General features: G+C 46.5%; 2 protein-coding genes across 2 annotated transcripts; both read left to right on the top strand.

The window, feature by feature from the left end:
* The first annotated feature begins 9,511 nt into the window (after window positions 1-9,511).
* On the top strand, window positions 9,512-11,256 carry LOC147631102 (pentatricopeptide repeat-containing protein At5g55740, chloroplastic-like). Its single transcript, XM_086809145.1, has 4 exons — window positions 9,512-9,993; window positions 10,047-10,633; window positions 10,733-10,856; window positions 10,944-11,256. Exons 1-4 carry the CDS (start codon window positions 9,512-9,514, stop codon window positions 11,254-11,256), a joined length of 1,506 nt encoding a protein of 501 aa, XP_086665271.1.
* Window positions 11,257-11,671: 415 nt separating this feature from the next.
* On the top strand, window positions 11,672-16,178 carry LOC147631101 (pentatricopeptide repeat-containing protein At5g55740, chloroplastic-like). Its single transcript, XM_086809144.1, has 6 exons — window positions 11,672-11,811; window positions 12,042-12,156; window positions 14,445-14,914; window positions 14,968-15,554; window positions 15,655-15,778; window positions 15,866-16,178. The coding sequence occupies exons 1-6, from the start codon at window positions 11,672-11,674 to the stop codon at window positions 16,176-16,178; spliced, it is 1,749 nt and encodes a 582-aa protein (XP_086665270.1).
* The last annotated feature ends 1,015 nt before the right edge of the window (window positions 16,179-17,193 follow it).

Here is a 17,193-nt window from a genome sequence, read left to right as displayed (position 1 = left end):
GAAGTTTTCAAAAAGCTGGATACTACTCTGAGTATGAGTACAGCAGATCATCCGGAGTCTGATGGTCAAACTGAAAGAGTTAACCAAATTCTAGAGGATATGTTGCATTCTTATGTTAGTAAGAAGCACTCTAATTGGGAAGAGTACTTACCCTTATTGGAGTTTGCCTATAACAGCTCCAAACACTCAGCGACGATTGGATTTACACCATTCGTGTTAATGTATGGATTCCAGCCGAGATCTCCGATGGCTGTAGGCCTAGAAAAGGAGAAGATTCAATCTGTCAAGGATTTCCTTGAAGATATGAATGATATGCTCAGAGCCGCACATGAGAGCATTCGTAGCGCTCAGGATCGCGCTAAAACTTATGCGGATAAAGGACGAAGAAAGGTGACCTTTGCAAAAGGTGACTTTGGATTCCTCAAGGTTCCTGCGCAGTCAGAAACCATGAAAACGGGAAAGTATGAAATATTATGGTCCTTTTAAAATCCTTAAGAAGATTGGGGACACAACATATAAACTTGAGTTACCGGAGAGTTCTCAAGTCCATCCTGTCTTCCATGTCAGTAAACTGAAGAAATCAGTTCATGGGTTAGAGAACGGAGTTTCTCCAGAGATTTTGGTGGACTTGATAGAGCCACCAAAGATACCACATGAACCTGAAAAGATTCTAGAGTATCGTGATAGACAAACCGGACATAAAGTGTACCAGGAGGTACTTGTTAAATGGACAGATAGGGATGAGGAGGTGGCAACCTGGGAACGCCGTAGTGCAATTTCCAAAAGGTTTCCCCAGTTTGTTTTCAAGGACAAAAACTCTTCTTAAGGGAGGGGTAATGTCACGTAGGTTGTAATGCCTGTGAGGACCGACGGTAGACCGGATGGCCATGTCCGGGGTTCAGTGGGAGAGGAGAGTCATGGGCAGCCAGGCTAGTGTGGACGGTAGGCCACACACTATATAGCCTGGGGGATGAGGGGCAATCCTCATTATTCCTCTATGGCTAGGTGGTGAGAGCCAGAGGCCGTCCTCTCTCGTGGTAACGCCCGTAGTGGCGTTACGGATATCTAACACCTATAAATCTTTCCGGCTTGTTTTTACTCCCTGATTAATTTTGATTTGCATGGTACACACTTGAAGGAGCCAGCACATGTACATAAGGTGCTCTGAACATCTTCTGCTTGTCCAATTCGAACTATTTCCATGTTGAAAAAACTCCTTTTGATCAGTTCAACAAGTTGAATGTGCTCACTTTGTGGATAGCATGAGGCTCTTAAGAGAGTCAGATAGGCCCACACCTGTAGCTGTCCACAAGCCCTGTACGCAGCTATAGCAATGCTTCTAATTTCTGAGAAGGGCTGCTTATAACATTGTCTATTTTTTTGATCTAGTGGGCTGCGAACGACTGGTGGCTTGGGCGGCCCTGGCTTGGCTGGTGCCTTGGCCGAGCCTTGGCTTGTTGGGCCCTCAGATGCTAATATAATGTTAAGAAATCCAAGAAACCTGCAATAACACCATATTAGTGAATTTGGAAATTTCCCAATTCCCATTTTTGAATACTTAAAAAAGGGGGACATGGATAACATGTTTGTAAGTTTCTCAAAACCCTATCATATGACCTATCATTGGAAAGCGCTTGAAAAATGGAATCTAAAGAGCTATAAAGCGCTCATTTTGGATTAGTGGTGTTCAAGGTTAATCCAAACTTTTGACCACATTGATGGCATGGAAGCGGTAAAGCTATCTACGCCTTTATAGAATGCCACACTTCCACACACGCATGCAAACACACCAGAACACCAAACCAAAGAGCATGAACAAGACTTATATTTCGGAAAGAACCTTCATCTTTACAGAATTAGATATCTCACATATCCCAGACACCAGCTTCATCAAGCACCCACTCGCAATCAGCCCGCTCCAGCTCCTGGTCGCTCCAAATCCCTTCGCTCTTTTGCTTCTCTGCAGCCGACCTTCTCGTTCTCTGCTCTGCACCTCAGCTGAAGACCACTCTCTCCTACACCACCAGCACACTGCCAGTCCTCAAAGCAAAACCAGTCACTCTGCGTCTCACGCTCACCACCACTTCAAGGGCCTTTTCCTCTCGCCCAGCCTCTACTGTCCATCAGCCACCACTGGCCCGAGACGGCTCCTCTCACTGTCTTCACTCTCTATGACCAGGGCGCCTGCACGCTAACCTGTAATGCCAGTCCATCACCTTGACGCCAGTTACAACTGCGCCCAAGAGTCCCCACCACTGCAACAACACGGCGGCCTCCTTAGCCCACGCTTCTCCTCACTCTCCACTTTCACCTCTCCGGCTGTGCCTCTCCTGTACAGTCACCAGCCCTCTCTAACAGTTAGGCGGCCAACCATTCTGCTCTCTTCGCAGCGCCACAGCAAGGCCGTCGCCTTTTTGGACCCGGCTCCAGGCTTTCGAAGAGGCCACTTTTTCCAGCGCTGCCCTCACACTGCTCCCCTTGGCTCTTTTCTGCAGCGCCTCACAAGCCCACACGTCGGCTCCTTCAGCCAGTCCACTGTGACTGCTCCTCCAGCCGCCGCCGCTGGTCCTAGGCGACTTTCCAGTCCGTCACCTGCACGCTCCAGAGGCCCCCAAAGAGTCCCCCCTCTTCACCAAAGCCTGTCTGTCTGCTGCAGCGCCAAAGTGATCTTTGCACAAAGCGGCCTTCTCTCCCCGTCCCTTACGTACAAGGCCTTCACACCCTCACCAACATCACCCGGGCGCCTCCAGTGCACTGTCCAAGAGCCACCTCCTTTTCAATACTGTCCGCCTGGCTGCAGCTCACCAGCCGCACTCCTCTGCACTCGCTCACGGCTGCACACTAGAGCCCCCAGCTCTTCACACGGCAAACCTCCTTAGCCCACGCCTTTCTGCACCTGTGGCTGCAGCTAGCCACCCAAAAACACAAGGTCCCCCCCTGTCCTCGCGCTCTCCCACTTTCAGAAGCCCCTACTCCATGCAATGCGTCTTCGCCAGCCTTCTGAAAGAACCTCGCTCTGGCGGCAGCTCCAACCTCCACGTAGCTATTCCCTCTTACGGCCACGTTATTCTCATTTTATTTTATTTATTTTGAAGAAAAAGGCCATCATGTTATTCCCTTTCACACCAAAGCAAAGGCATCCCTACCAAGTCCAAGCTCCTCAAACTGCCAGGCAAAGCATCTTGGTCCCCCTCACCAACAACAATAGCCTCACATGCATCCTCACCACTGACAACCGACTCATTCTCTTGGGCATGACAAGGAACACACACCTTATGATCAGCAACCACACATCCAAAATCTATCACACCATCATCCAAAGTAGCATCCAACTCATCATCAGTCACACCATCACTCTCTTCCTGCACAACTGGTATGCAAGCATTTGTTACCTTCTCCAAGATAGCCAACTTCAATAGATCATCCAATGCATTATCAAGAACACAGTCCAGCTCATCATCCACACTCTCACAGGCTACAATATCCAACTCATCACCCAGATCATCCATACATACTCCATCCATAGTATCTTCATTAGTAACACCTTGATCATCACTCTCTACCTTGACTGGCTGAAGTACTGGCACCTGCAAGTCATAACTCATTTCTGAATCAAAGAGATCATCCAAGCCATATCCATACTCAAACTCATCAGGCTCCTCAGCATTAGCATCGCTGTCACAATCCACAGCACCATCAATACTCTCATCCCTCTCCTCCTCACCTTCTGAAAACTCTTCAGGGCTGATTTCAGAAACCTCATCCTTCTCCATTTCCAACAGATGAATTTGTCCCATACCCTGCTTTGCAAATGTGACTTTATGGGCTTCACAAACATTGGACTGAATTGCTTCCTTCACCTGCATATTAGGGCCCATCACCTTATCACTCATTCCCAAAGACAATTGATATATGCCACCATTAGCTTTGACTGGTCTCTCACATTGCGGATTGATATGACCCCACTCACCGCAATTCTGGCATTGCACATCACACGGATACCCTCTCCCTCTTCCAATATCTGCTGAATTTCTTTCACAACCAGATGATGCATCAGTCTTCCTTCCCATAACACCTATGCCTCGTCCTCTTCCTGTGGACTCTATCCAATTCACGCTTAAAGACTTCATGAGTTCCACTGCTTCATGAACCTCCCTCTTCAAAGAGTCCTCCTGTTTAGGAACAACAGCAGCTTTTCTTCCAGGATGCATACTCTCAATCTCTGACATCTTCACAAACCTCTTCGGCTCTTCCTGCATTCCCATCTGCCTCAGACGCTTCACCTTCCACTCCTTCTCACGAGCAACTCTAACAGCCTCCTCAAAGCTATCCAGGTTCTTCAGCTCCATCTTTAGATGGAGGGTTGGCTCCAAACCAGCCACAAACCGCTCCCTTTTAATCATCTGCGGGGGTACTTCAGGAATCAAAGCCTCACACCATAGACTCCACAGTCTACCAAACTCTATCAGATATTGATCCACATCTTGACCGTCCTTCTGCTAAATGTTACATAAGTCCTTCCACACTTCATTCGGACTCTTCACATGGACAAACTGTGCCAAAAATGCAGCTCTAACTACACGGTACTCAGGATCCTGTTGATGAACATTCCTGTGTGCAGTCACAAACATCTGTAGCCATACTTTTGCATCACCCTGCAAGCAATAAGTCAAAATCTGAGAAAGGATCTCCGGGGTTGCCCTGTCTTTCATCAACGCTGTAAACTCCATTTTCTCCAAGAACCTGGTTGCATTTTCCTGTGGCAATCCCCAATACTCCGGAAAATCCTGAGCCATATCCAAATCTTTCTTCACACAGCCCCTGTTCTCTTTCACAAACCAGAGGAAATCTGCTCCTCTGTGGAGGCACCAAAAAGTGATGGCACGGAAGCGGTAAAGCTGTCTACGCCTTTATAGAATGCCACACTTTCACACACGCATGCAAACACACCAGAACACCAGACCAAAGAGCATGAACAAGACTTATATTTCAGAAAGAACCTTCATCTTTATAGAATTGGATATCCCAGATATCCCAGACACCAGCTTCATCAAGCACCCGCTCGCAATCAACTCGCTCCAGCTCCTGGTCGCTCCAAATCCCTTCGCTCTTTTACTTCTCTCCAGCCGACCTTCTCGTTCTCTGCTCTGCACCTCAGCTGAAGACCACTCTCTCCTACACCACCAGCACACTGCCAGTCCTCAAAGCAAAACCAGTCACTCTACGTCTCACGCTCACCACCACTTCAAGGGCCTTTTCCTCTCGCCCAGCCTCTACTGTCCATCAGCCACCAGCCCACGCCTTTCTGCACCTGTGGCTGTAGCTAGCCACCCAAAAACACAAGGGGCCCCCTTGTCCTCGCGCTCTCCCACTTTCTGAAGCCCCTACTCCACGCAAGGCATCTTCGCCAGCCTTCTGGAAGAACCTCGCTGGCGGCAGCTCCAACCTCCACGTAGCTATGCCCTCTTATGGCCACGTTATTCTCATTTTATTTTATTTATTTTGAAGAAAAAGGCCACCATGTTATTCTCATTTTATTTTATTTATTTTGATATGACCCCACTCACCGCAATTCCGGCATTGCACATCACACGGATACCCTCTCCCTCTTCCAATATCTGCTGAATTTCTTTCACAACCAGATGATGCATCAGTCTTCTTTCCCATAACACCTATGCCTCGTCCTCTTCCTGTGGACTCTATCCAATTCACGCTTAAAGACTTCATGAGTTCCACTGCTTCATGAACCTCCCTCTTCAAAGAATCCTCCTGTTTAGGAACAACAGCAGCTTTTCTTCCAGGATGCATACTCTCAATCTCTGACATCTTCACAAACCTCTTCGGCTCTTCCTGCATTCCCATCTGCCTCAGATGCTTCACCTTCCACTCCTTCTCACGAGCAACTCTAACAGCCTCCTCAAAGCTATCCAGGTTCTTCAGCTCCATCTTCAGACGGAGGGTTGGCTCCAAACCAGCCACAAACCGCTCCCTTTTAATCATCTGCGGGGGTACTTCAGGAATCAAAGCCTCACACCATAGACTCCACAGTCTACCAAACTCTATCAGATACTGATCCACATCTTTCCGTCCTTCTGCTGAATGTTACATAAGTCCTTCCACACTTCATTCGGACTCTTCACATGGACAAATTGTGCCAAAAATGCAGCTCTAACTACACGGTACTCAGGATCCTGTTGATGAACATTCCTGTGTGCAGTCACAAACATCTGTAGCCATACTTTTGCATCACCCTGCAAGCAATAAGTCAAAATCTGAGAAAGGATCTCCGGGGTTGCCCTGTCTTTCATCAACGCTGTAAACTCCATTTTCTCCAAAAACTTGGTTGCATTTTCCTGTGGCAATCCCCAATACTCCGGAAAATCCTGAGCCATCTCCAAGTCTTTCTTCACACAGCCCCTGTTCTCTTTCACAAACTAGAGGACACACGCATGCAAACACACCAGAACACCAGACCAAAGAGCATGAACAAGACTTATATTTCAGAAAGAACCTTCATCTTTACAGAATTGGATATCCCACATATCCCAGACACCATCTTCATCAAGCACCCGCTCGCAATCAGCCCGCTCCAGCTCTTGGTCGCTCCAAATCCCTTCGCTCTTTTGCTTCTCTGCAACCGACCTTCTCGTTCTCTGCTCTGCACCTCAGCTGAAGACCACTCTCTCCTACACCACCAGCACACTGCCAGTCCTCAAAGCAAAACCAGTCACTCTGCGTCTCACGCTCACCACCACTTCAAGGGCCTTTTCCTCTCGCCCAGCCTCTACTGTCCATCAGCCACCACTGGCCCAAGATGGCTCGTCTCACTGTCTTCACTCTCTATGACCAGGGCGCCTCCACGCTAACCTGTAATGCCAGTCCATCACCTTGACACCAGTTACAACTACGCCCAAGAGTCCCCACCACTACAACAACACGGCGGCCTCCTTAGCCCACGCTTCTCCTCACTCTCCACTTTCACCTCTCCGGCTGTGCCTCTCCTGTATAGTCACCAGCCCTCTCTAACAGTTAGGCGGCCAACCATTCTGCTCTCTTCGCAGCGCCACAGCAAGGCCGTCGCCTTTCTGGACCCGGCTCCAGGCTTTCGAAGAGGCCACTTTTTCCAGCGCTACCCTCACACTGCTCCCCTTGGCTCTTTTCTGCAGCGCCTCACAAGCCCACACGGCGACTTTCCAGTCCGTCACCTGCATGCTCCAGAGGCCCCCAGAGAGTCCCCCCTCTTCACCAAAGCCTGTCTGTCTGCTGCAGTGCCAAAGTGATCTACGCACAAAGCGGCCTTCTCTCCCCGTACGTTGTCGTGCTGTGGCACGTCTATGCAGTGAAAGCATGTTCATGGCACAACTTATGTGGAATCTGGGCTTGTAGAAGGCCTGTCCGGAACGTGGTTGGCTGCAGATGATATCAGCTACTTGGCATCGAATGTGTGGGGCGCGTCAAAGAAAGAACGGGCACTTGAAGCTTATTGAAGTGTGTATGGAAGGAAGGGCAGAAAAAAGTAATGAGGGGCCATGTGCCATGAGATTGGTGTGAAAAGGAAATAACATGGTGTTTTTTTTCTTCCAAATAAATAAAATAAAATAAGAATTTGCATGGCCTACTTCTGGAATGGTGGCGTGGAGGTTTGAGCTGCCGCCAACGAGGTTCATCGAGAAGCTGGGGTCGTGGAGGTAGGCAGCTACAAAAACAAAAAAAGTGACTGAAAGGCGGGGGGGGCGCGGCAGCAGATAGGCGCAGCTGGAAGAGAAGGGGGGGCCGCCGTGTTGATAAAGGGGGGGAAAGTCTCATTGAATGACGGCGAAATAGGCCCCTTGTGTTTGGGTGGTTTGCTGCAGCTGCAGGTGAAGTGCCGTGTAGAGAGCTGGGAGGGCGCAAGACAGGGGAGGCCCCTCGTGTGTGGTGGCTGGAGCAGCAACAGGTGGCTCTGCTGGGAGCCGATGGGAAAGAAGGCCCGTGTGTTTCACGGTGGACAGCTCCCTTAGGAAAGGAAGTGGCAGCTCAGCCTCAAAGACAATTTTGGGCTCAAACAAGTTGTTGGCCGATGGATCAGGGAGAAAGCCTCAAACTCTGGACTCTCGCTCTGCCAGCTTGCGAGAGGAACGCCAGCTTCAGTCTCAACTTGGCCCTCATGGAGGATGGAGGAGATAAGTGATTACTTTCACTGAATGTTGACAAAAATTGTAAGCTTAATCCAGGATGCATATCTGGTTGGGTGCCTTCTAGAGTGACCTGTACTACAGAGATTGAATGTTTTTCTGGTTATTGTGGGGTCTCAGGAGGATCCATTCAGTAATCACGATTTCTTTAGAAGGTTTATTCTGTATCTTTGTTGCTGCTGGATTTTGGGACACATTTTAGGGGATGAATTTTCTGTTCTTTGCTCCTTGAAGAATTATTGTTGTGTTTCTTTACTGGGATTTTCGATGTAACTCTCACAGCCAGACACCCAGTGTGTTCCCGGCTAGACCGCACACGTCATGACATCTTTGGTGAACCCGACGTGAAACAGCTGGGGTGAGAGTAGAAAGGGAATCATGGGTGATCAACAGGAGCAGCAAGGATTTCGTCCGGACGTCAACACCATGCAGATGTTTCAGGCGTTTGTGCTCTACATGCAACAACAACAGGCAGTCGAAAGAAGGCTGGGTGAAGTGGGAAAACAAAGGTAATGTTATCTGATTTGAATGCTGGATGAAAAACGATATGATATCTGGAATGTATGGATACATGCAAGATGACATACAAATCAAGATGATGCTTGAGGAAAATTAGAGCAAATAGATACACAATCAGGGCTTTCTGAAAGGCAGGTACAAAAATGAAGGAAATATACTATAATGATGCTATATCTTAGCTGCTTGGAGAACTTCTAAAGCATGACAAGGATGCAAAGGAGGTAAAAATAATGGCAGACAAAGCAAAGAAGGCTATAGGGGCCTATGACACTGATGCATTTCTCGAAAAGAGAGAGCCAGGAGCTTATAGGACTTGTAGTCTTCCATAATAAAACTATTAGGGAAGAAGAAGGATTACAAGGGCTTATGACACTTGTTCACCTCAGGAGAAGGGGGTGGCAAGGAGCTTGTATAGACTTGTAGTTCTCTCTTAGAACTGTAGAATGGCAACAAGGGCTTGTGACACTCATCCTTCTCGACAGCTGAGGAAGGAGAGGAGCTTGCAATGACTTGATCCATTCTTGCCACTTCAAGGGCTTACGACACTCGACCTTTCTGATAGCTGAGGAAGGTGAGGAGCTTGTATTGACTTGAGGTCTTCCCTACAAGTTGCAAAACAGATAGAATGCTCAAGAACTCATGAATGCCGGAAAGGTGGACACTTCTTTCTACTCTGATTGTCAGGATATCTGAAAGAAACTCTTTGAAAAGCAGAGCTAAATGTATGCAATGATGATCTGAATGAATGGTTTGACATAGAGAAAGCCCAAAACATCAGAAAGATATGGATTTCCCAAGCGTCATCCTGATTAAATGGAATGCCAATGCAGAATGCTGTAGAATTGAATGTTCATGGGACCTTAGGTAAGGGCCAAGAAATACACAGTGAGATTGTGCAAAAGGGATTGGAAAGAGCTCTTTCTGTTGGCAACAGTTTGCTTGGCATGTACACCAAATTTGGTTTGATTTCAGAGGTAGAAGAAGTCTTTGGCAAGATGTTGATTCGGGATGCTGCCACCTATGCTTCTCTTTTGAAGAGGTGTGACAGCTTAAAGGCCTTATGTGATGGCAAGTACATCCATGATCACATTGTCAGAAATGGGCTTGATCAAGTTCTACCTCTTAACAACCTCCTCTTGCAGATGTATGAAAAATGCGACTCTCTGGAGATGGTAGATGGGCTTTTTGCTCAAATGGGTGAAAAGGATCTATACTCTTGGAATTTCATGATAAGAGCACACACCCGGCAGGGGCAGTGCAAAGATGCTTTTCTCCTTTTCCGACGAATGCAAGCAGAAGGGTTGATGCCAAACAAGTACATTTTTTTTCTAGTCTTTTATCTGCATATGCCAGCCAAGCGGCTTTATCTGAAAGCCAGCAAGTGCATGTCCAAGTTGCAAGCAGTGGGTGCATGGATGATAATTATGTTGGCACAGCACTGGTCGGCATGTATGGAAAATGTGGTGTATTGAACAAAGCATGGAGGATGTTTGATGAGATACACGAGAGGGATGGGGTATGCTGGAATGCCATGGTTGCAGCATATGTGCAGAATGGTGAGAGTAAGGCCGCCCTTCAGCTTTTTCGCAGAATGTGGCAGGAGGATTTAGTCTCGGATAAGTTCACTTTCTGTAGCACTCTATCTGCATGTGCTGATGAGGGGGCTCTAGCAGAAGGCAAGAGATTTCATGCTCTCCTCTCAGCGCGTGAATTTGATTCAGATACCATGGTGGGGAATGCCCTTGTCAATATGTACGGAAAATGTGGCTTACTTGCTGAGGCGCATGAAGTGTTTGATGAGCTAGAAGCACGAGATGTAGTTGCGTGGACTGTTTTGAGTTCGGGGTATGCTGACTGTGGACTTGATGGAGAAGCATTACACTGCTTGGAACAGATGCAAATGGAGGGCGTGTTCCCAAATGCTGTCACATTTGTTGGCAGTTTGAAAATTTGCAGCCGGACAGGATCTCTTAAAAAAAAAAAAAAAAGGGGACAAGAAGTACATGCTGAGATTGCAAGAAAAGAGGGTTTTGAATCAGAAACTTTTGTTGGTAGTACCTTGTTGGACATGTATGCCAAATGTGGCCTGCTTGTGGAAGCACAGGAGGTGTTTGATGGGCTATTGGTTAGAGATGTGGTCTCATGGACAGCACTGATCGCAGGGTATGGAGATCATGGACATGGACCGCTCTACTTGCAGGATATATTGAATATGGGTTTGCTAAGGAAGCCCTGAGCTGTTTAGAACAGATGCAACTTGAGGGCATCTCTCCGGATGCCAGTGGTGTTTGTTTCCTGGACTGCATTTATTTCTGGATATGCTGAGCATGGGCTTGGAAAGGAAGCACTCAACTTTTTCCAGCAAATGCAACTGGAGGGTATCTCTCCAGATGTTGTTATATGGAATGCTGCAATTTTGTCCTGTTCTGAGCAAGGAGAAGAGGAGATAGCTATAATACTCTATTCACGAATGCAAGAGCAAGGTCTCTTACCAAACACTGTTATCTTTGGAAGCATCCTGCAAGCATGTGGTGACATGGCAGCCCTTGAAATTGGTGTTTAATGCAATGCCCATAAGGGACTTGGTGACATGGGATGCATTGATTAGAGGATATGCCCGCCGAGCAGAGGTGGAGATTGTTTTTGATATGCTTCAGAAAATGAGCATCGAAGGCATAGAAGCAAAAGGGGGTATATTCCATAGTCTTATAACGGCATGTAGCCATGCAGGTCTTAAGGACAAGGGCCAGAAGTGTTTTGAGGATATGATCAACAATCATCACATTTGTGCAACTATTCAGCACTATACTTGCATAGTTGATCTTCTCTGTCGCGCAGGCTAACTTGATGAGGCTGTTGTAATGCTAGAGAAGGTGCCTTTTCAACTTGATCTTGCGGCATGGAACACCTTGTTATCTTCTTGTCAAAAGTAGGGTAATTTAGAGCTTGGTACACAAGCATTTGGTTGTGCGGTGAGCATGAATGAAACACATGCTACAACATTTATCTTATTGTCAAACATCTATGCTGATGTGTACATGTTTGAGAATACACAGATGGTAAAGACTGTGGGAGTTATCTATGCTGAGCGTGGGGAAAGTGAAATGGCTTTTTCACTGTATGCGCAAATGCAAGAGCAAGGTTTCTTACCAAATACTGTGACCTTAGTAAGCATTCTGAAAGCATGTGGCAGAACAGCAGCTCTAGAAATGTGGCTTTGAGTTAGATGCGGTGGTTGGGATTGCCCTTATCAATATGTATACGAAATGTGGGAGTCTGGAGAGTGCAGCCAGGGTGTTCAAAACTTGGCATATCAAAGATAAGAGAAAATAGGCTTCTTATGAGCAGGATGATCAAAACAGGAAATTCAACCAGTCAGGAAAGCCTTGATGAGAATGTGGGTTCAGAGGATGAAAAAGCTGAAGATAACGTGCCAAAATTTGATAAAGATGAAGGCAAATCAGTATAAATTTGAATGAAGATTAGCCTATATAGCAACTTGGTGGCACATACCGGAGGATGTGCAGGTTTAGAGGGGGTTGATGTCGTGCTGTGGCACGTCTATGCAGTGAAAGCATGTTCATGGCACAACTTATGTGGAATCTGGGCTTGTAGAAGGCCTGTCCGGAACGTGGTTGGCTACAGATGATATCAGCTACTTGGCATCGAATGTGTGGGGCGCGTCAAAGAAAGAACGGGCACTTGAAGCTTATTGAAGTGTGTATGGAAGGAAGGGCAGAAAAAAGTAATGAGGGGCCATGTGCCATGAGATTGGTGTGAAAAGGAAATAACATGGTGTTTTTGTTCTTCCAAATAAATAAAATAAAATAAGAATTTGCATGGCCTACTTCTGGAATGGTGGCGTGGAGGTTTGAGCTGCCGCCAACGAGGTTCATCGAGAAGCTGGGGTCGTGGAGGTAGGCAGCTGCAAAAACAAAAAAAGTGACTGAAAGGCGGGGGGGCGCGGCAGCAGATAGGCGCAGCTGGAAGAGAAGGGGGGGCCGCCGTGTTGATAAAGGGGGGGAAAGTCTCATTGAATGACGGCGAAATAGGCCCCTTGTGTTTGGGTGGTTTGCTGCAGCTGCAGGTGAAGTGCCGTGTAGAGAGCTGGGAGGGCGCAAGACAGGGGAGGCCCCTCGTGTGTGGTGGCTGGAGCAGCAACAGGTGGCTCTGCTAGGAGCCGACGGGAAAGAAGGCCCGTGTGTTTCACGGTGGACAGCTCCCTTAGGAAAGGAAGTGGCAGCTCAGCCTCAAAGACAATTTTGGGCTCAAACAAGTTGTTGGCCGATGGATCAGGGAGAAAGCCTCAAACTCTGGACTCTCGCTCTGCCAGCTTGCGAGAGGAACGCCAGCTTCAGTCTCAACTTGGCCCTCATGGAGGATGGAGGAGATAAGTGATTACTTTCACTGAATGTTGACAAAAATTGTAAGCTTAATCCAGGATGCATATCTGGTTGGGTGCCTTCTAGAGTGACCTGTACTACAGAGATTGAATGTTTTTCTGGTTATTGTGGGGTCTCAGGAGGATCCATTCAGTAATCACGATTTCTTTAGAAGGTTTATTCTGTATCTTTGTTGCTGCTGGATTTTGGGACACATTTTAGGGGATGAATTTTCTGTTCTTTGCTCCTTGAAGAATTATTGTTGTGTTTCTTTACTGGGATTTTCGATGTAACTCTCACAGCCAGACACCCAGTGTGTTCCCGGCTAGACCGCACACGTCATGACATCTTTGGTGAACCCGACGTGAAACAGCTGGGGTGAGAGTAGAAAGGGAATCATGGGTGATCAACAGGAGCAGCAAGGATTTCGTCCGGACGTCAACACCATGCAGATGTTTCAGGCGTTTGTGCTCTACATGCAACAACAACAGGCAGTCGAAAGAAGGCTGGGTGAAGTGGGAAAACAAAGGTAATGTTATCTGATTTGAATGCTGGATGAAAAACGATATGATATCTGGAATGTATGGATACATGCAAGATGACATACAAATCAAGATGATGCTTGAGGAAAATTAGAGCAAATAGATACACAATCAGGGCTTTCTGAAAGGCAGGTACAAAAATGAAGGAAATATACTATAATGATGCTATATCTTAGCTGCTTGGAGAACTTCTAAAGCATGACAAGGATGCAAAGGAGGTAAAAATAATGGCAGACAAAGCAAAGAAGGCTATAGGGGCCTATGACACTGATGCATTTCTCGAAAAGAGAGAGCCAGGAGCTTATAGGACTTGTAGTCTTCCATAATAAAACTATTAGGGAAGAAGAAGGATTACAAGGGCTTATGACACTTGTTCACCTCAGGAGAAGGGGGTGGCAAGGAGCTTGTATAGACTTGTAGTTCTCTCTTAGAACTGTAGAATGGCAACAAGGGCTTGTGACACTCATCCTTCTCGACAGCTGAGGAAGGAGAGGAGCTTGCAATGACTTGATCCATTCTTGCCACTTCAAGGGCTTACGACACTCGACCTTTCTGATAGCTGAGGAAGGTGAGGAGCTTGTATTGACTTGAGGTCTTCCCTACAAGTTGCAAAACAGATAGAATGCTCAAGAACTCATGAATGCCGGAAAGGTGGACACTTCTTTCTACTCTGATTGTCAGGATATCTGAAAGAAACTCTTTGAAAAGCAGAGCTAAATGTATGCAATGATGATCTGAATGAATGGTTTGACATAGAGAAAGCCCAAAACATCAGAAAGATATGGATTTCCCAAGCGTCATCCTGATTAAATGGAATGCCAATGCAGAATGCTGTAGAATTGAATGTTCATGGGACCTTAGGTAAGGGCCAAGAAATACACAGTGAGATTGTGCAAAAGGGATTGGAAAGAGCTCTTTCTGTTGGCAACAGTTTGCTTGGCATGTACACCAAATTTGGTTTGATTTCAGAGGTAGAAGAAGTCTTTGGCAAGATGTTGATTCGGGATGCTGCCACCTATGCTTCTCTTTTGAAGAGGTGTGACAGCTTAAAGGCCTTATGTGATGGCAAGTACATCCATGATCACATTGTCAGAAATGGGCTTGATCAAGTTCTACCTCTTAACAACCTCCTCTTGCAGATGTATGAAAAATGCGACTCTCTGGAGATGGCAGATGGGCTTTTTGCTCAAATGGGTGAAAAGGATCTATACTCTTGGAATTTCATGATAAGAGCACACACCCGGCAGGGGCAGTGCAAAGATGCTTTTCTCCTTTTCCGACGAATGCAAGCAGAAGGGTTGATGCCAAACAAGTACATTTTTTTTCTAGTCTTTTATCTGCATATGCCAGCCAAGCGGCTTTATCTGAAAGCCAGCAAGTGCATGTCCAAGTTGCAAGCAGTGGGTGCATGGATGATAATTATGTTGGCACAGCACTGGTCGGCATGTATGGAAAATGTGGTGTATTGAACAAAGCATGGAGGATGTTTGATGAGATACACGAGAGGGATGGGGTATGCTGGAATGCCATGGTTGCAGCATATGTGCAGAATGGTGAGAGTAAGGCCGCCCTTCAGCTTTTTCGCAGAATGTGGCAGGAGGATTTAGTCTCGGATAAGTTCACTTTCTGTAGCACTCTATCTGCATGTGCTGATGAGGGGGCTCTAGCAGAAGGCAAGAGATTTCATGCTCTCCTCTCAGCGCGTGAATTTGATTCAGATACCATGGTGGGGAATGCCCTTGTCAATATGTACGGAAAATGTGGCTTACTTGCTGAGGCGCATGAAGTGTTTGATGAGCTAGAAGCACGAGATGTAGTTGCGTGGACTGTTTTGAGTTCGGGGTATGCTGACTGTGGACTTGATGGAGAAGCATTACACTGCTTGGAACAGATGCAAATGGAGGGCGTGTTCCCAAATGCTGTCACATTTGTTGGCAGTTTGAAAATTTGCAGCCGGACAGGATCTCTAAAAAAAAAAAAAAAAAAGGGGACAAGAAGTACATGCTGAGATTGCAAGAAAAGAGGGTTTTGAATCAGAAACTTTTGTTGGTAGTACCTTGTTGGACATGTATGCCAAATGTGGCCTGCTTGTGGAAGCACAGGAGGTGTTTGATGGGCTATTGGTTAGAGATGTGGTCTCATGGACAGCACTGATCGCAGGGTATGGAGATCATGGACATGGACCGCTCTACTTGCAGGATATATTGAATATGGGTTTGCTAAGGAAGCCCTGAGCTGTTTAGAACAGATGCAACTTGAGGGCATCTCTCCGGATGCCAGTGGTGTTTGTTTCCTGGACTGCATTTATTTCTGGATATGCTGAGCATGGGCTTGGAAAGGAAGCACTCAACTTTTTCCAGCAAATGCAACTGGAGGGTATCTCTCCAGATGTTGTTATATGGAATGCTGCAATTTTGTCCTGTTCTGAGCAAGGAGAAGAGGAGATAGCTGTAATACTCTATTCACGAATGCAAGAGCAAGGTCTCTTACCAAACACTGTTATCTTTGGAAGCATCCTGCAAGCATGTGGTGACATGGCAGCCCTTGAAATTGGTGTTTAATGCAATGCCCATAAGGGACTTGGTGACATGGGATGCATTGATTAGAGGATATGCCCGCCGAGCAGAGGTGGAGATTGTTTTTGATATGCTTCAGAAAATGAGCATCGAAGGCATAGAAGCAAAAGGGGGTATATTCCTTAGTCTTATAACGGCATGCAGCCATGCAGGTCTTAAGGACAAGGGCCAGAAGTGTTTTGAGGATATGATCAACAATCATCACATTTGTGCAACTATTCAGCACTATACTTGCATAGTTGATCTTCTCTGTCGCGCAGGCTAACTTTCAAGATGAGGCTGTTGTAATGCTAGAGAAGGTGCCTTTTCAACTTGATCTTGCGGCATGGAACACCTTGTTATCTTCTTGTCAAAAGTAGGGTAATTTAGAGCTTGGTACACAAGCATTTGGTTGTGCGGTGAGCATGAATGAAACACATGCTACAACATTTATCTTATTGTCAAACATCTATGCTGATGTGTACATGTTTGAGAATACACAGATGGTAAAGACTGTGGGAGTTATCTATGCTGAGCGTGGGGAAAGTGAAATGGCTTTTTCACTGTATGCGCAAATGCAAGAGCAAGGTTTCTTACCAAATACTGTGACCTTAGTAAGCATTCTGAAAGCATGTGGCAGAACAGCAGCTCTAGAAATGTGGCTTTGAGTTAGATGCGGTGGTTGGGATTGCCCTTATCAATATGTATACGAAATGTGGGAGTCTGGAGAGTGCAGCCAGGGTGTTCAAAACTTGGCATATCAAAGATAAGAGAAAATAGGCTTCTTATGAGCAGGATGATCAAAACAGGAAATTCAACCAGTCAGGAAAGCCTTGATGAGAATGTGGGTTCAGAGGATGAAAAAGCTGAAGATAACGTGCCAAAATTTGATAAAGATGAAGGCAAATCAGTATAAATTTGAATGAAGATTAGCCTATATAGCAACTTGGTGGCACATACCGGAGGATGTGCAGGTTTAGAGGGGGTTGATGTCGTGCTGTGGCACGTCTATGCAGTGAAA

Source organism: Cibotium barometz, chromosome 15, assembly GCF_041138505.1.
Source record: "Cibotium barometz isolate CiBa-2024 chromosome 15, ASM4113850v1, whole genome shotgun sequence".
Classification (NCBI taxonomy): domain Eukaryota; kingdom Viridiplantae; phylum Streptophyta; class Polypodiopsida; order Cyatheales; family Cibotiaceae; genus Cibotium; species Cibotium barometz.
Note: the sequence above shows the minus strand (reverse complement) of the source record. Positions and strands in the feature narration are given on the sequence as shown.